Source organism: Notamacropus eugenii, chromosome 1 (assembly GCF_028372415.1).
Source record: "Notamacropus eugenii isolate mMacEug1 chromosome 1, mMacEug1.pri_v2, whole genome shotgun sequence".
NCBI classification, from domain to species: domain Eukaryota; kingdom Metazoa; phylum Chordata; class Mammalia; order Diprotodontia; family Macropodidae; genus Notamacropus; species Notamacropus eugenii.
The window spans coordinates 85,463,940-85,484,292 of record NC_092872.1 but is presented as its reverse complement, the minus strand read 5'-3'; the positions used below and the strand labels follow the sequence as shown (position 1 = coordinate 85,484,292).

Below are 20,353 nucleotides of genomic sequence, written 5' to 3'. Positions count from 1 at the left end.
AAAAAAAGAGGTAGGGAAGTCATGACAAAACTAAAGAACGCAAGAGTCTTGAATGACTCCAAAAAGGTTGGGAATCACTGATTTAGGCTTATCAAAGATATGCATTCCTTGGACAGTCAGAAAAAATTGTACCAACATAATACTTCTATATCCTAGGTAATTACATTTCGCCACAAAATTTCAGGTCTTATTTATTTTTGCCTAAAATATTCAGAGAGTTGAAACAAATGCATTTCTTTGACTTGAATATTGAGGTACTTGCTTCAACAATTCCAGTGCAAGCTCTCCCAAAAAGATATAGCACATAGACCTTTATTATTAAGTGAATTTACTACCCGATAAATCTTCTAATTCTAGTCACTTTTGCTTTTTCAGTAGAATATGAAATGAATCACAGGTTTGATGAGTGTCTAACTCCAAAGGAATCAATCATTATGATCCAAGCCATGGAAAATGCTATGAAAGGTCACTCGTTTTCTGCTTCACAGTGTCTACATGCATGTGCTATGTAATTATTGAGAAAATTTTTAAGAGGCTAACATTCAAACAGAAATCAGCAAAACCAAAAAAAATTAAATTGCCAGTATATGTGTGTACATCTTCCAAGAAGTCTTATTCCAGTGGCTTTCCTGGTTTGGAGATTCTTGTGAGGCCTTAAAGACTACTACCAAAGTAGCACATAGTTTAACAGGACCTATTAAAATGGAAAGACTTTATGCAGGGAGGGGCCTGATGTCAGTCTTGGGTATTTGTTATCTGAGAAACAGTCTAGCTAAAATGAAAATGCTTAGTACCAGAAGGTCAGCTACAAGGGGATGGTCTTATTTTATTTATTGATTTTGGTTACAGAGAGTCATAAAAACTGTCTAAGACACATGGCAACATTGTGGTGCATTTCAGTGGCCACAACAATTTTTTTAAAAAATGTAACATGTGTGCATATTCATTTAATTGCTACAATGAAGTTTTGATAAATATCTACAGAGGAGGAGCTTACGTAGCAGTAATACACATTTTTATTTAGAAGGAAAACTGGAATTTAAAAAGTTGTATTCTATCTAAAAAAAAAGTAATTCAACTTACATATGCTGACTTGTTACTTGACAAAAAGCAAGTCATCAGAAATCTCTAGAAGCCTCAGATGTTTTTTTTAATATTATCATATCCTCACAATGGTCTCTGAGCTACCATTCTCCTGCTCATTTCTTCCCCTTCAATGTGTTGAATTACTTCTCTCTTATGTTCTTTCCTTCAAATGTAACTAACTCATCTAAAATGGCTGCATTTGACTGATCTCATCCTAGAAGAGCTCTAGTCAGCCTGCCTTCCTAAACCTGCCTACTACATGGGATTCCAAATAATTACCTGCTTCTAAAACCTTCATACCTGAAGAATTCTGCCTCAGAATACTTAAAAATGTTTTATTTGTTTATTTGTGGTCTATAAAATCAATTACCTGTCCAAAAAACGTTGTATTATTAGACTCTGACATGATTAAAGAAGATATTATGGCTTGTTCTATCACTGGGAAAATGCTGATCCACTTGACTGTGACAGATTTGGTCTGTTGGGTTAGAATCTCTTGGAATATCTCCCTAATTCCATGTTGGCTCAGTCTGTTGACTATTATATTTTTTTAAAAAGTCCTCTTTAATTGTTAAGAAACCATTCTAGATTATGGGGCAGATGTATAATTAGTTTGTTCTTGAAACATGGACTCTAGTACTTTTTCTTTTCTTTTCTTTTTTAAAGAAATATATATGGAAGAAATCCAGGAAACAAATTCACTGGTGATCATAGAGGCTTGAGTAGCACTTAGTCTTTAAGATACAAAAGCAAGAAATTTAAAGAAAAATGAACATAGGCTATTTTCAGCATATTATTTAATTATACTTTTTATTTTTCTTCTCTTTCAGTGCCATTTAAATTCTTATTGTAGAATTTTACTCAGAAAATAGATTTCATTGAGTAATTCTCATTGCTGTGAAATACTTTAGGTGATTCTGAATTTCAAGATGAAAAACAAAAAGCAGGGCTATGGTTAGGTAAGAAAAACATACAACCCCTGTATTCATTTTCTACTTGGTGAAAAGAAATTGCATGCATGGGAAGGACAACATAGGTCTCTAACCCTCTGAAGGAAAAATAAAGCAGGAAAATCCACATTTGAGAAAACAGATAAGTTGCAAAGAGATTATTCATGCTACAAAAATAATATTCATTTACCAAAGGGTTTTCTATAGGGTTAATTTAAATAATAACTTTCCCTAAACTATGAATTGACTGACATTCAACTTTTTAGAAACGTATCTATCACATTAAACAAGGTACTAATTATAAATAATATTTACAGACAAGTCTCTCAACAATGTAACCTGATCTATGTCAATTTGCATGAATGCCCTGATGTCCTGCCCCAAAATGGAAAAGTCAGCTTTTTATTATAGAGCTGAATTTTTAGCAAAAAGTATATCCTGATTAGAAAGTAGGTGAGGAAGGTCTTCAGTGACCTAGAAGTTTACTTTCATTACTTATATCCTACAATATATTCACTGCTGTGGGTGCAAGGAAATATAAGGAGCTGAAATGCATCCATCTTGAATCTACATCTGCAATACAGAAAATAAAATCCTCTACTATTCAATCACAACAAAAAATCTTTCTTCAAAGGGCTCCCTTACATAAACTACAAAGTGGTAAAAATAGCTTTATTTTCCTCAACTTGGATAATTCTGAGCAGGAAACTTCAAGTGCACTACAGGATATCACTGAATGTCTACTGAAATCCTCTGTAATAACTGGCTTCACTTTCTACTTTCAAAAGGTGAATGAAGGAGATCAGTTATGTAAATAGTCATTGAAACTTGTTTATATGATTTTTACTGATGATCCAATATGACTTTGGACATGATAATCCATTCACCTATATGTTCATACTGAAGCAGTGGCTTGAAGTTTCTGCTATGATGTTATTGCAACTTGACATGGCATTTTGATTTGTATAATCCTGGAATTTAAATGAGTATCATTGAACATAACAAAAACTACTAACAAAATGGAATTGGAGGAGCAATCTTTGCCTGGTAAATGTATCATAGGTTAGAATCTAAGATGGCATTCCCTATCCAAAGCTTCTGTGACTTTTTGTTTGTTTTGTTTTATTAAGGCTTAGATCCATTGTATTCTTTGATGCTGAACAACTGAATCTTCTTTCAAATGAAATCAGACTTTGGCATATAGTCCAATGGACTCTTGTCAAGTTTTGGTTGTTTTCCTTCTTGCTATGAAGTTTCAATGCGATTCTGTTATACATCAGACTCCAGATGAACTGGAATTTCCATTGAAGTATGCCAACAGTTCTCAGTACTGGTCATTTATAAAGAATTGTAATATAGGTCATTTCCTTCTTTCTCCTGTTTAATCGGAGTAAACCCCCTTTTGGACTAAAGTAGTGGGAGTTAGACGGGAACAGAACTTCATGGGAATCCTTTCAACTTTTCATCCTAGGTCAACAGGTTAGGGGTTTATTAAAAAAAAAAAGAGAGACGCCCCTAACGATAATGGAGTTTCACTTCTTTGTCTAAGCTGATTGGCCCATTCTCATTAACTTAATCTCACAGCTTGAATATTCTTTACTCTGCTGTATAGCATAAAAAGTATACCCATTAAATGTTTAAAGTATAACAATTTAAAAAATTAATCTTTCCACAAAAATCTTAAATGGTAAATTAACTTTTCCACTGAAGATGCTATTATGTTTTATATGCTGTCAACTCCTAAATTTTTAGTATATATCATTTTATAAGGACCCCAAATGAAATGGGATTTCATTTGAAATGAAATTATCAGGCTGTCTATTTTAACAACTGCATTTCTCTATTATTTGTTCATGTCTAAAAGAAATATAAGCCTAAATTATATAAAAGAACAGTTCACATTAATGGAAATCAACTCGAATCTCATCTATTTTTATCAGTTAGATTCTTGGCTTAGGGAAGCATAAGGGGAATGTGTGCTTATTTTGGGTGTTCATTTCCCCAGTATATTTTTTTCCTCCTACATGATCTAAAATCACAAGTACTGAGAGAGCAAAGGGTCTACTTGCTTAGGGCACATATCTTAGTGATTCAAAGATTAGGACTGATCCTTAGCAGAAATGCTGATTATCTAGCTTGGTCCCCAGCTACCTCTCAAGGAATTTTTCCTCCAAGAAAAAAATCTACTTGATGAGCAAAAGGATTTGCCAGGAAATTCTCTTCTGCTTCCAAGACTTGATTCAATTAAATTCACTTAATAAAGAACTGCTAAAGGAGTCTCGGACTTAGATATATATCTTAACAACTAAAAGTTAACTCAGTCATGACTATTCAGACTTAATAGCTCTAATTAAAAAAATAATCATTACTGAGTAGTACTTCTTGCAAGAGATGATCAGCTAGGGGTGTGTGTGTCTGTGTGTGTCTGTGTGTATCTTTGAAAACACATCTGTAGTTTAAAGATGAAGGCAGTAGTGGGATTCTTGAGGTTGCAGTATTTACTTGGAGTTCCACTATGCTGTCAGAAAACCTATACAAAAAATTTACTTGATCTATATTTCACATGGGATTAGTTATAACAAGCCTGAAGAAGACAGTGATGTACTTCCCCACAGCAGTGTGCTAAAAGATGGTTGGTATTCAGAAATGGATTACATGCTTATGAGGTTTTAAAAGAAGTATAGCATATGTTTTAAGCAAAAGAACTCGCTTGTGGCTACCCTAAGATCCCAATTAGCTCAATGGTTCTCTATTAATAGAACAGGTTTATCATTAATTCTTGTAGAAAACTAACAATCTACATTTTTCTAGGGATAAAGCCATGTATATATTATGCTTTAAGTGTGATATGTCCATATATGTAGGGACATTTCATTATATATATTATTGTTATCTCATACAGGGCAAGTGTAAAGTCTATTTGCCTTTCAGGTAAGAAAATGTGTATTTGGAAAGCATGTACACATCATATACATTTACCCAGATACAGCTGGCAAAACTCATTATGCGGGAAACTTTTCTTTGCTCAAATACATAACAACAATCAAGTCATAAAACACAGAACCAATAGCCAATCAATAAAAAAATATGCCTGCCTTTGGGCTTAATTCAAGCAAGCCATTCATTGAGCTAATGTGATGGACCTGTCAAACCCAGTACAGCATTACAGACATTCTAGCAACATCAAGTGAACATGCAATGACAAATGACAATACACCCCTTCGCCATGCTTTGACTGGTTGTCTCACAAAAAAATCTAATTTGATAGCTTTGCCAGTTTTCCTTAAATCACACTTGAAATACATAAGAAATAACTGTTTGCTTGGGTGAGATTGGATACTTATCAAATGCTTTTTACATTCCAAGGAAAAGATGTTTTTATAGGCCCCTTAAGTTCTTCCATGAACCCTAAAATTTGATTATGCCAACCAGCCCTCTATTATATATTAATCTTTGCCCAAACAGGGACATCTTCCTTCTTACAGACAAAGTCTCAGAGCCACTAAGAATGCCTCAGGTCAATATCATGTGATCTGTTAACTAAAGACTGTTGTGGAGAATCTGTGAGGTGCTTGTCTCAAGAGCCTTTTGAATAGTTCCAAGAAAATGATAGTCCAATTTCTTCAAAGTCCCAGAATCTTTAATTTGATGAGGACTTTGTGCTGATAAAAGGTAAAATTTGCCTCAATGGGAAACGATAATCTTCAGCACAGATCTCTCCTTCTCAAGAAGTCACAGAGAGTGATGTATGATTACAGGGTAAATGCCAGAGTTAATTTGTTAATAGTTCACATGATGGCAGGTGTCTGTCTTTATTCTACTGCTAACCAGTAGATATTATCAAAGCCTTCTTCATTTCTTCATCTCTCTAATGTTAAAAGATTTTTTGTTTCTTTAGAATTTTCTCTCCTACCCCGCTTGAGTCTCTTCTGTCTTAGTTGCTTCTCATTACTGATATTTTTCTGGACAAAGGTACATTATACACAGTGTCCCCAAAGTTGTGGTATGGTTTTAAGCTTTAACAGACTTTTAGGACACCTTGTATAAGGAGACAAAGAGAAAATTCTAGAGTAGATATTGCTGAATAACTTTGTGTGTTGCATCCAAATTCACGAATTATTTTATTAATCTCACATTTTCCCCCAAATACTTATCTTGTCCAAATAGGCCTCCCTTTTCCTATTCCTTTGCTAAGGACAACGTGTCACCAAATGTAGCCTTACAATTTGTCACACATACATACACTTTACAAACCACATCATATATAGCATTTTAAGAATGATCTTTTCATGGCAATTTAGGGTACCATCCATTGCATTTGCCTTGATGTTATATTTTCATGTGCTGTAAGTATTATGTTAAAGAATAAGTTAAATCGGGATTTATATTCAATATCAAAAGCAATCAATTAGACCAAATGTGCAAGACCTGCCTATTATTTGAACAACAAAAAAGGACTGTTACACAGATGAGAGAATATTCCAGTGTTTTTCTGAACTAAAACTTCTACACTAAAGTAGGAGTTACATACTCAAACTTTACCAATCTAAAATTAAGGGCCATTGTCCAGTGATATGTATGGGTAATAAATATATCTAAACCAAATAAGAAACTACTTTACACAAAAATTCACAAATCCCTGTCCTTTATAAAATTAATGAAAACTTTAATTTGTAGGAGGCAAGTGCAGTTTGAGGTGTCCAAATTGTCAAATAATTCCATAAGAGAAAAACGTTACATTATTTACTTTAAAATGTTTAAGAAGCTGTCATAGAAGAAAGCAATTAACTTGCAGATTTATAGTTAACCTTATTCAACTGGGAGGGAGATAAGGTCAAGTATACACTTATTCTGAGACCGTGGATAAAACTCACAGAAATAAATACACTGAAGAATGTTATAATTATACAGAAGTCTGAAATTATTATCATTATAATTACATACAATGTGAGTATTTGAAAATTTAGCATACTAGATATATTGCCATAAAGTAATTTAGGGTTTTAGTGCATTACTAATGATTGATAACATGAAAATTTTTCTGTGTGCCAACTGTAATCTCACTGAATCTTTTCATTTATAGAGCTATCTTGAGTCTGTCAATTTCACCATCACCTTAATTAGCCTTGTTGACCCTGTCTGTCTTCCAACGTCAAAAAATACTGAAGACAGAAGTATATTTAAAATTTGATATTTTACCTTTGGCATATGATTGGGGTTTTTTTGGTTTATTCATTTAGAACTGCATCCTGACAACTGTTTGCTTTCTTTGGAGGTTCCTATAACCTTGAAAACTTTCTTCTGGGGTTGGGGGCAGGGGGCAGAAAGGAGGAAAAGAGCCCAAACCAACAACACTCTATGTTCCAAGAGATAGTGAGATCTGAACTGTAGCTGTCTAAATGGCTTTTTTAAAAAAATAATTTTTGTGATTGCTGAAATATAGCTTTATATTTATAATCTGGCTTTATAAGATCACACAAGAATACTGTAGCTGCAACATGCTAACAACAGACCTTTGTGAAAATGGAATGAAAACTACTGATAAAGCACGTCACTGTTAACCTTATGAAGGAACTGAGAGACGACAGGCCAGGCGTAAAGAGAGAGCAGCGCCTGCTGCTGATGTTACTGGTTCAGGAATGTCATATAAAGTCACTTGCTTACCTGTCTGATAGATACAGCATGCCTCAGCCACACATGCAATTTTTTATTTATTCATGAAACATTGTTTAATTAAAAAAAAGTCATTACCAGAAGAAGCACTCTTTATGGCAACTAAGCATGCAGAGCATTTTTAACATTCACAATGTGTTCTCAGAAAATGGAATCGACGAATAGCATTTAATTGAAATACAGTTGTCCAGGGGATCTGTTGTGTTATGGCGATGGATACAAAAATTACTGCTGACTTCCTACTTATGCCACTGACTCTACTGACTCTACAGTAACTCCTCAATCAATCTCTCTCTCTCTCTCTCTCTCTCTCTCTCTCTCTCTCTCTCTCTCTCTCTCTCTCTCTCTCCTCTTCTCTCCTCTCCTCTCTCTTTCGTTGCCCCGTTTTGTCCTCCTGCTCTACCTTTTTCTCTCCACATTTTTCTCTTCTCCCTCTTTCCGTTTCCTCTTTTGTCCTTCTCTCTCTGTCTCTCTCTCTCTCTGTCTCTCTGTCCCTCTGTCCCTCTCTCTCTCTCTCTCTCTCTCTCTCTCTCTCTCTCTCTCTCTCTCTCTCTCTCTCACACACACACACACACACACACACACACACACACACACACGCAACCTTACCCTTACTGTGTTTTGACATCAATCCTAGGACTGTCTCTAACTTCAGGCAGATTCTGACACATTCTTCTGAATAATGTCTGAGCATGACCAAAACCAGTCCATTTTCCTTTGAATGCTACATAAACCCCCTCTTTATACCTCACATCCCTTCCCTCCCCCTGCCTCAGCTTGAGATCTGAGTCCTTTTGTTTGACTCCTAAATTTAAAATACATAGTGAAGGAAATCTTTGTCCTGATGCAAAAGGGAAATGACTTGAAAAATAGCTCACTACCTGAATGATTGTCTTCCACTTTCTGCTTCAGCGCTAGACAAATAACTATTACTATTAACCCTTGTTATGTGACCTTTGACAAGACACTTAACTTTTCTGGGTCTAAATTTCCTCATCTGTAAAATGAGGAGGTCAGACAAGATAATACTGATCTTGAAGGTGCCTTTCAACTCTGAGTTTATGAATCCATAAAATAATGTTGGTGGTAGACTGTGTGTGTGTGTGTGTGTGTGTGTGTGTGTGTGTGTGTGTGTGATATGTACGTGTGTGTGTGGAGAGATCTGGAGAGTGTGTTAAGGGACACAGACCATCTCTGCCTAATGAGTTATGACAGAGACCTAGAATTTATCTGGCTAAAGCATTCATACTTCTCTTTTATAGCTCTATAATAAGCAGTATCCATACAACTGAACTTTTCTGTGTTTTCCCTATCACTCATGCAGCTTCGCCAAAATCAAGGTATAATATCCTTTCCCATCCATTTCATAAATGTACAAGTCCTTATCAGTAATAAGAGAGGACTTACCTGTCACTGTAGGCAGCCGCAGTGGCGGTGGCAGGTTGGGCATACCGGTAGGCAGCATAACCACCCTAAAAAAACAACAAGTTTGATTTGAGGAAAGCAAAAACATCGAAAGCATTATTAGCTGACAGACACTGAAGCAATGCTCGAAGGACTATTACACAAATACTATCATTCTAACTACAAGGTTAATTTAAAGTAAATACAGAGAGGTATAAGTAATAATCACACTAGACAGTTAAGTAGTTTAGTATCAACCCCATTTGCATGTCAAGGTTTAAGCTTTAAATCTATCTAAAGGATATCTATCTTTGGATGCAAGTTTTCTATTAAACTTTCCTGTAAACATTTTAAAAGGATATTAAATAATTATCCTTATGTGTAAATGATAATCCTGTTTAGTCAACATTTCTCACATTCAGTATGGAAAGTTTATTTTAATTAACATTTTCAGCCAATGATAAGTCACATACCATGACATATCACTGATTCAACCAGTGTATTTGTTTTATGTTGAAAACGTGATAAAGTCTTCTAATTTGTAAATAAAATCATTATTGTGAAGGAATGTGAAAATAATTAACATTCACTTGTACGTAACAGTAATTGCAGCTGTTCAACTAAGCAAAGAGGACAAGTGAATGTATGTATTTGAAAGAAATTGTGAGCAGTGATGCATTGATTTATCAAACTGTGAAAACAGCAGACCTTCTTGCTCAATAGACCATGGTGATACATCAGCCATTTCCAAATGATCTTAGCACAATTAACAAATGGGACCTAGTCTCCATAGCTAACACAAAGACCACTCAGATTCTAATGATAATTCATCATCCTATAATTCTCTGGCATTGTGGGCTGTGCCCAACAAATACGACTCACTGCTGGGATGACATACCTTTCCCTACCAGTATCTGATGGCCAGTCATTGGCCAGGCCATACCTACAGTACTTAGGTCAGAGGGGCTCTCATACTGAATCAGGGCAGGGGAGTCCAAATTAGCAGGTATTCTATGGGGAATGCTTCTGGCTCTCAATTGCTGTATCAAGTTGGGGATGGATTAGAAGTGAAATATGGAAGCTACTCTTAAGTAAAAATCATGCTATTTCTTCAGGGTATGTTAGTTCAACTTGTTTGGGGAGCAAATTTTAAACTAGAATGTAATGGCGATTGCCATGCATTAAATACCACCTTTGCAGACCCTCAGAGCTGAAACAAGACACTCTTAAATTTCATGAGAAATGGTTTCTTTTTTCAAGCAGCTTTCCCTTCTTTCCCTAACTCCAAGTTATTTGGGTAAATTTATATGGTTTTTTTTTTTTGTATGTGTGTGCTAATAGATATACTGAATACTTGGTTATAGTGAAAGAAGTCCTTTTTCTGGGGCACCTTAAAAATATCCCATTAAGTCATTTTGGTGGGGGACTATTGGTAATTTGGGACAAAGATACCCACATTAAAAACAAGAAAAAGGAGGTTAAGAGAAAAGGTCCAAGAGACCACTGTGTGACTAAAACAATTTGCCTTCCAATCAAGGATCAGAAACTGGAATAACATTAGCTGACCAGTTTGTTCCAGGTCTGAATCAAATATCATAAAACCAAAGCACTTCTCATACTGGTAAAAAGCCAAATGTTCTGCCAAATGTCACATTACGGGATAGGGATGCAGAGATTTAGAGTTTTTAAAGCTGTTTCTCAACTTTTATATTGTACAACCAAGGAGCAAGTACACAAGCAAATGTTTTGAAAGTCAGGTTAGGCCAAGAATTGAATAGTAGATTTCTGGGAGGCATTAATAATGAGATACATTTGAGGATGTGAGCTTCTAAAATATATTTTTCTGGTAAATTTTTTCCACCAGCACTCTCATGTCTCAGAAATCGTGATTCAATGAGTATAATAGCTCAGTAAATATTTTTATGGCCCCGCATCTCTGCAATAATACTTAGAATTTATGTGTCCCTTCCTTCTAAGCTGGTAGCGATGTGAGTCAACAACACTGACAAAGATGGGAGTGGCAAAAGCTAATATCTTGAAAATGCCTGAAAATAGATTACCTGACCTGTGTTGGCATGTTCAGACTATATACAACATCTATGCCAATATATTCGTGGTCCTTCTATTCAATGAATACAGCCCTTTGGAAATTTTTAATGGAGTCCTTCAGCCATATTTAACGGATATGGTCATGCTAGGAGACATTTCTGGCTTTCCATAAGACAGAGCAATGAATTAGATCCTTTGTTTCTTAGAAGTCTATTCAAAGAATCTCTCACTCATAAGTCAAGGCAACAATTTATAAAAGTCTTAAAGAGACAATGGGTCTAAAACAAGAGAAGTATATTTTGGTCTTGACTATAAGTCTAGTTGATAACTGAGACGTAATGAAGCGGGGAGGGAGGAGGATTAAATGACTAGGAACCTTGATGCCTGCATTTTGAAAAATTCTTTCTTTTAATTTTTTTCCTATGAAATTCCTATTAAGAGCATGACATATTTGTGCATTAACTCAGTGTACATGTGCACATACTGTAAAATGATCAAAAAATTACAAATTACTTTAATTTGCTTCTCTAACAGGTGACTCTAATCAGTTTTATTGCCTCATATTTTGTAGCTCACTGAGCATAACTAGAGCTCTTTCAAGGTTCCATAGAAGGAGAGTTCCTAAATACCCAATGGCCAGGCTATTTTCTCATAGAATTGGTTCTTCAAAATAAATGACATCCTTTAACACTTGTGGTTTGTTTTTTCTTTTTCTTTTTTTTTTTTGGCTGATGTCAGATACAATACAGAAAAACGAGAGAATGCAGAATGCTGACTTTAATTTTGTACTGTTGCTTTATAACACTTATTTCTCAGATGCTCTTGAAGAAATATCAAGTTCTAGCTATTTTGAAGTGTTTAATTATGAAATCCTATGTAGAAACATCAAAAGTCAAGTTCGTCCATTTCTCCCTAGAGCAACTGATAGTTATAGTAAGACTACTAGGAGCCCATTTGGAAAGTTAATTTCATATACTTTAGTGAAGGAGTATCAAACTCCAAGATAAATAGTTTCCTGTGGGCCACATATTGACTTAGAAAATCACAAGTTAATAATAACTATGTTGTACTGTAGTTTTATATATTCTGTTAAACATTTCCCCAATACATTTTAATCTGGGTCCTGTGGCCCTTAGTTTCTTGCTATCTGCAGATGCAAATTTGACACCTTTGCTCTGGTGCCTTGAGTAATGGAAATTACATGGGTTATCTAGGGGGAGAAAAAGGAAATCTGAATCTGTTCTATCAGGTCCTAAAAACTATAACATAATTCAGTAGAAGCCTTCAGTATTAAAAATTCATTTTGTACATTAGGGGCTTCATTTGTACATTTGGACTTCATTTTGTACATTAGGGGCCTTAGGGATAATGCACTCGTTTATATGGCTCAAATTGTTACCAATCAATTTATATTCTAGATGTACCAGGGAGATCTTTCTATTTAAAAGTACTCTTAAGTGAATCCTTTTAGGAAGTGAAGTATAGCTCTGCTAATTTATCTGTTTAATAACTTGAAGTTTTCATATACTGGGTTTTCTTAAGACAGGTAGGCAGAGGATAGGGGAGGGGGGAAGTAAAAGAAAAAGACAGCTGCTGAAACTATATAGCTTGGTCTTAAGAATATGACATGCTTCTACATGCCTGGGCCCAAGCTTTTAAAATGAGTATTTTCTCCAGAACTTTGGAAATTCCTATGATGAAAAATGATTTTATTTGTTTAATAATCTTTAGCTTGAGCTATCACCAATTTTTTAACTGGCAGAGAAAGACTAGCTTGAGTGGTCTTAAAATTCCTACTTTCATTTTCTTTTCTCTATTTTTATTTTTTGGTTTCACTGCAGTTCAGGATGACAGTAGAAAAAAGCTTTGCATCCTCAGGCAGCCAAACACTAAAAGTTCCACTACCTCATTTCCCTATATAAGGTCAGTAACTTCAATAAAATCCACCAACACAGTTAATTCCTTCAATATGGTAAAGAATGTTGGGAAAACTGGAGCAACATGTGGGTCCAGGTTAGAGTGATACAGAAAGTGCTTGGCTCTACTGCAATAAAGGACAAGAAAACTAAGCTGACCTTGAGGCTCAGTTGAGGTTACTAGTTAACTATTCGTGTTGAATTTGGGTAGTCCACCCACTATGGCAAACACCCAATCACTGTAGTGTAGCAAGCTATTTTGTTCCCTGAATTGTTGAGCAGCTCCAGTAAAATCACCAAATCAACCCTTGGTTTTAGGACTGGAAAAATATGGCAAATACGACTTTAAGCAGGGCATTGCTGTGGACTTTCTTCTGGAGATTTTAATGATCCATCCTGATTGGTGTGTAGAGTACTGATAGGTGATCTCCCACTGTGTTGATTAGTTTCAGTTGTGAAGCCAGGTGAAGTAATTGCAGTGTTTGTGCTCTGATTTGGGTCAGTATAGCTATGATCTAAGTGATAGGAGATAAATGGAAATTTTTAGATATTCATCAAAACTGGAAAGTGTCATTGCCTAGGTCATTCCTCTTTTGCCTGTATGAAAAAAAAGGCCCCCTCCCCATAGTTTGCTTGTTAGTAGGATTTCACAGCAAATCCACAGTCAAAGTGATGAGTTTTTCCATCAAGTTGGGACTTCATACCTGCAGTAATTTATTGCCATACACAGGCTCTTGATACACTACTCTATAAGGAAACAGAAATGTAATGTTTTCAATGCAAAAAATAAAATAAATAAAAATGCTTAAGTCACACAAAATCCCAGAGCAATTCATTTACAAGTTTGCTTCTACTAATATAGAGATCAATCTACACATAGCTGTACGTACATAGCGGATAGATGCGATGATAACCAAATGCCAAGACATAAAAATATATTTTCTGAATCTTTGTTGTGATTTTATGTGAATTGGGAATTCATAAGAAAGAAAAGTAATGTAAAACACATAAAATTGCCATATACAGTATGGCTATGCTTTTAAAAAAAAAAAGAAGCAGCAATTTCATGGCTTCTGATTCCTCAGTATATATTTAAACAGGTCATATTAACTACTCATTTGTAAGAGCCATATTCATGTTTTTAGTTGCATATAAGACCCTTTGAGAATTTTAGATTGTGGGCTAATTACTGTGAATAAAGCAATACAATTTTGGTGAGGTCCAAATTTGTACAAATAGTGCCCTGAAGTAGTGGCATGTGTTCCAACTCACACTATACAAAGTTATAATTATGTAAAATAGAGTTGTTTGTTTTTAGCCGAATAGATAAATGAAGTCCAAATTTGAATACTACTACCATTTAAAGGGGTTCATTTATTCACACTAATTAGGCCCTTGCTATGATAGCAGTAGTGCAATCATATTTGGATATATATTCAACAAACTGAAATTGATAAAAGACCACCAAAGTTTCATTCATTTGGCTCAACCTCAAAACTAAGAATACGATGAAATAAAGAGGTTACCATCCTGCCCTGTTACATTTAGTTCTTTTTCATAAAGGACATTAAATGATATCCTTTCACAGTAAAGGAGAACACGCTTGTAGGAAGTGTTTCATTTACGTCTAACACATCTTTCACATGCTGGCTAGCTTCCTTTTTTGACTTCTATGCATAGTGGTATAGAATGGGAGGTGATCTTTTGGCCAGAAAAAAATATTTAAGTGTAGGTCTATTTTTTTTTCACATGGCAGGAGAAATTCTACCTCAAACCCTCAAAGGTCTAATACAGATACCCAACTGTAAGTACCTTATAGAGCTCAGTCTTAAAAAATATTTGATTTTTGTGTTTTGGATTTCTTTCACAAATTAATTTCATTTAGTGGAACAATCCTCTCATCTATATTGAGGTCAAGGAATTTTGAGGTTTGCATTTAAGAGGTACTGACTGATTCTCTTACATTTTTCTCCTTCACCAAAATAAAGGAATATCCTGTCTTGTTCTACTTGTTAAATGTTTCAGGTGAATAAATTGTGTGTCTCCACAAAACACATCTTTTGTGTAAGATCCTTGAGAGTTAAGAGCCACATCTTATATGTTTGTGTTTCTCTCCTCAAGTCAAGTGTCTAACACACAACTTTGTGCATAACATAATTTTAAAGAATTAAAATAACAATAACAATACATTGGATGTAGTAGAATAAATTTATGGTAAGGTCAGAGGTCAGGGAATTAGTGCTTATTGATGAGCTATCCCTCTCCCTTCAGTCTTACTATGTCAATTAAGGTCCTGGGCCTCCTTCTTGCTCTCAGATCCATGGATGAAAGGTATTACTTGAATTAAAAAATGGTAATTAGCACTGCTGTCAACCAGGGCCTTGAGGATTACAGGATGATCTTAAGACATTATCTAGTTCAAACCTCCTTTCTTTACAAATGAGGAAACTAAGGCCCAGACTGGCAAAGTGACTTCCCTAGATTACTTAATAAGAAGCTGAGTTTGAACCAAACGTTTTGACTCCAACTGTAATGTTCTTTCCACTTCTTTCTATTCTTTGAATGGACATTACCTCACTCTAAGTAAGTACCTGAAAAGGCCTTAGCCTAAAAGGGCCAGGGTTGAGAGACTGCATCCCTGGCCATCTCCAGTCAACCCAATGAATATCTGGTCACTGGACCCAGATGGCTCAGGAGGAGAAAGTGAGGCTGGTGACCTTGCACAGCCCTTCCTCCCTCACATCAAAGTCAACTGCAAGCCATGTCATCATCTTGATGTCATGGTCCTCTTTGAGAATGAAGGACAAACACAACAACATCAACCTAAAGTTCTGAGTGATAATGTGATTTTATGTAATATTTTCTATTATTAAGCTACTGTACTTTATATGCTATGATGTTACTGTTCTAGAATCTTATTACAGCAGCATTTGCTCGCTAGTGTTGTTTATTCCTTTTAGCTGTGTCCAACTCTGTTTCCCCTGGCAAAGATGCTGGAGTAGTTTCCATTTCCTTCTCCAGTTCATTTTACAGATAAAGAAATTGAGACAAACCAGGTTAAATGACTTGCCCAGGATCACAAAGCCAGTAAATGTCTAAGCCCAGATTTGAATTCAGGTCTTCCTGACTCCAGACCCACTGCATTCAAGCTGCCCTATACTGTAGCATTTGTTATAACTGAGTCTATGTTAGCTGTAGTTTAAGGATGATGAATCTTAACTGCTGATGAATCAAAGAGAAGTCTATTATGATGTATAAGAAAGTCCCAAGCTACAGACTCCTAAGAACAGTGTTGACATGAGACTTCCCTTTGGGCCATCCACAATTTATCAAATCTAGTGATTCAGTGCTTGCTTCAGAAGTCATGCTGTTTCAAGGTACAGGAAGCAAAGAAATCCATTTTAAGATCACAAACAAGTTTCCTCTCTACTCACACCCACTTCATCCAACTGATGGCAAATTTTAATGCCCTCTGCTTTCTAAAGCAAACTGAATAATAGAGTCTTATAAAGGGGGGCACCTTTATGACTCCAGTAAACTGTTGCTATCCCGTACATCACTATTTTACCTAACACTTCTCGCTTCCTTTGTCACTTTCCTCCCTTGCCTCTCCTTTTCCTAGCTGTTCTTTTATTGCTACCACAAATAACATATGCTCCAAATGAACAACCTTCTGAACATAGAAGTTCTACCAGAATGTTTACTAGTAAAACCTTTTTAACTTCACTTTATCTCACTTTTTAAGCAGTTAATTTTTTTGAACATTGGGGGAATCTTTTCTTCTTTTTCCCTTTAAAATTCACATATTCCATCTCTCTCCAGTGAGATCCAGGCAAATCACCTAGAATTCTGACTTATTGCTATAACACTTGACAGTCCTATAGTTTTCCCTGTGTTCTAGCCTTGCCAAATATGTGACTATATCCCCCAAAGAGAATTGATTCCTATACATGTAGCCCTTTCCGCAGATAGACTGATTCTTCTTTCCCCCTGGTCTATAAAGCAACCAGTGAATCCAAATGTAAAACTGGCAACATTTAGGGATAAAGGGAGCAGTTAAAGAAAAAAAAATAATAAATTCTTTCAGTGTATTTGAAAATATCTGTCTATTGTAAAAAAAAAATAATAATTTAGAATAAAGATTTATACCAATGTATGCTTGCACATATTATACAAAATACAATTTTTATATTCCCCAGAAGTGTGACAGCATCAAATGACAGTTTAGCTGCATGTGAAAAAAAAAAAGCCAACCTACTAAAACAAACAAACAAAAAACCTTGTACGGATCTGCCCTTGATAACTGTACGGGTACTCCCTGACAGCAGCCACCAAAGCTGTCCATTCCTGGGCTAACCAAAAGACTTGGTGTAAGTCACTGTGCAGGAAATTTCACAGGGAAAGAAGCAGCGTTGAGTGAACACAATGCTGGTTTTTGGAATCAGAAATTTGGATTCAAATTCTACCTACAACATTCATTAGCTGTGTTAACTATGGGCTTGACTTTTCCGAATCTAAATCTCTTCCTCTGTAAAACAGGAACGATAATACTTGTGCTATCTGTCTCGCAAAGTTGCTGTGAAACTCAAATAATGAATGGGAAGTGTTGTTTTGCAAATCTTAAAGCATTGTATGAATGTCATTTATTATCATGGGGATTATCTAAAAACTGGAATAAAAAGCCTGAGCTAATACATGTAACTCTCACACACTGCTCATCAAAATGTCTCAAAGCCTTGAATAAGGTGATGGTAATCATGAAAACTCTGACTCATTCCTAACAGCACAGAATCTCTTAAGGCTTGAAAGGCATTTGAGAGGCCAATCTTTCACTCAATGCAAGTATGCTTTTATCATTTCCAAACTTGTTAAGTGAGAGTTCACTACCTTCAGAGGCAGCCTTTTCTATTGGATAGCTTTAATTCACAGAATCATAAGATTTAGGAAGCAAGTGCAGTGATCATCCATGGGATGATATCATGGGACCTCACTTTACAGATGAGGTTCTGTGGTAACTAGTACTAAGTTCTTTCTTATACTGACTTGAAATCTGACTCTTACCCAATATTTCTCTCCTCCTTTCTCTCTTCCCTTCTTTTCCTGATTCGTTTGGATTCACTGATTATCCTCCACATTTTTTAGTGTTCTTTGGAGTCAAACAGAACAATTCTATCACCTCCACATAACAACTCTTCAAGTATTTGGAGATAGTTATCATGTTTCTCTTAAATCTTTCCTCCAAATAAAGAAGAATAATATTAGATAAAAATGTAGGAGAGAAACAATAAAAAAGACAATGAGAAGTAAGAATGGGAAGAGATCTTAATCTGTCTTTTTGGCTTTTATTGTAACAACTGAATCCATAAATATGTCACAGTTACTCTTATTACTTAACCCTCAGGTGGAACTGGCAAGTTTGAGGCACAGAGAATATAGGGGGGAAAGGAGAAAAAAAAGGGATAAGAGAAACGAAAACGGAATAAATGAGGTAGGGAAAGGAAGAAGGGGAGAAATATATGAGGTAGGGCATAGGAGGGTGCCACAGTTTCCTCAGTGGCCATTCAGTGGCATCCATGCTGGCCTTAGTCCTCTAGAACATCAAAGAAAAAAATAAACTTTTTTGCTAAAAAATAAAACTTAGTAAGTTACTCAGCAGAATTGAATTTTGAAACGTTGGTCCTCTGAGGGCTTCCCTCAAATATATTATACCATTGTTTTGAGGGAAAACTTGCAGGAACAAGAACGCTTATCTCAAAGAGAAGTTCCATGCAGTTTGGGATTTTCCTTGATTTCCATATGCCTAAAAATTTGACCTAGACTTAAAAATGATCTACTTACTTCTATCACAGTGATATGACAGTTTGGGGCTTGGCTTAGCTTCTCTTTGAGAAGCTCTCACCTACTGTAATTCTCTTTTTCTCAACTCAGGATGGCTAGAATCAAAATGAATTATGGAATTCAGCATTCTCCATGGGAAGAATGAAATGTGGAGTAAGTTTTTCCAATATAAGTGCATCAGGCCTTTCATTCATGAATAGACCCTGCATCCTTATTGGTGTCACTTGGTGTTACCCCTTCTTTCTTTGGCAAATGCCTTTTGTCTGTTTCTCAGATTTCATTTTCCTTTGTTCTTTTGTTAATGCAATTCTCTCTGTACTCTCCCCTCCCTAACACTTGGGCTAACTAGTGCATCTAGCTATTTAAATTGTTTTTCTCCCTCAAAGAGTTTACTATTTTTGACTCTTTTTAATGGTATTATTTTCCTTTCAGAATCCTTTTTTTTCCCTTCAAAAAGCTTCTGTTCACACCATTTTAAATGATTATTAAGTGGGCTTTAGTTGTTCAGTGATCAGCTACAAGCTCATCCATCCAAGTTGGTGCTCAGCAGGAACATAATGAATTCTGAACCATCTGTTGATTCGCTCTCTGCTAATTTCTACACACCTAGACCTCAATAAGTCTCTTTGATAGACACTGCAGGTAGATAGAAAAATGTAACGCAGATGAGAAAGAAAACACTTTTTTTTTTTTTTTGTGGAAGAGGAGGAAAAGGGTTTTGGGGGTTTAGTAGATAGTCACCAAAGAATTTGGGTACATGCTCCCTACCTGTGCCTCAGGAGAAAGCATACACAGATATTCCTAAATCGAACACTAAGATTCATTCTTCATTGTTAAAAAGCTAGTTCTTTAGTTGTGAATATCATTTTGTTAGTTACAAAGAGGTCCATTTTGCCTAGAATGCTTTGTTCCAGTAATTTGCATCTCAGATTACTTTCTGATCCAGTGTGTCAATGTCAAGTGGATCTTTTTCCTTTAATGCAACTGTTCTTAATCTAGAATTTATGGACAGATTGGGTGGGGGTGGGAGGAGTCTGGGAATCTTGGATAGAATTGGTTTGATTTTATGCATTTAGTGTTTTATTTTTGTGCATTTAGAGTATTATTTTCTTAGAATAATTCTGCCAAAGGGATCCATTATATTAAAAAAGTTAAGAACTTCTGATTTAGACAAAATAATAACAAACATGTTAAGTCTTCATTAAAGCAGAAAAGACACTCGTCTTAGAGGATTAAATCTTTGGATCTTAGAGCTAGAGATTTCCTCATTCAACATTCATTTTACAAATGAGGAAACTAAGGTCAATGATATAAGTAATTAGAAGCAGATATACTAATAGACTTCAGATTCACTGACTCCCAGTCCAATTTTTCTTCCACCAAGTAGATAACAGACTTTAGTGCTGAAAAGAAGGATTCCCATTAAATTCTTTTCCT

The 20,353-nt window shown here is 35.5% G+C and overlaps 1 protein-coding gene across 15 annotated transcripts in view; it reads right to left on the bottom strand.

Moving 5' to 3' along the window:
- RBFOX1 (RNA binding fox-1 homolog 1) overlaps positions 1-20,353 on the bottom strand; it is a 377,245-nt gene that overhangs the window by 25,092 nt on the left and 331,800 nt on the right. For 8 of the 15 annotated variants that reach the window (XM_072608585.1, XM_072608562.1, XM_072608545.1 and 5 more), the window contains one exon: positions 9,117-9,181. In XM_072608585.1, coding sequence (XP_072464686.1) covers positions 9,117-9,181 — 65 coding nt within the window. Of the gene's footprint in view, positions 1-9,116; positions 9,182-13,782; positions 13,826-20,353 lie in introns of all 15 variants that reach the window. The other 7 variants (XM_072608534.1, XM_072608517.1, XM_072608553.1 and 4 more) reach the window with 1 other exon arrangement.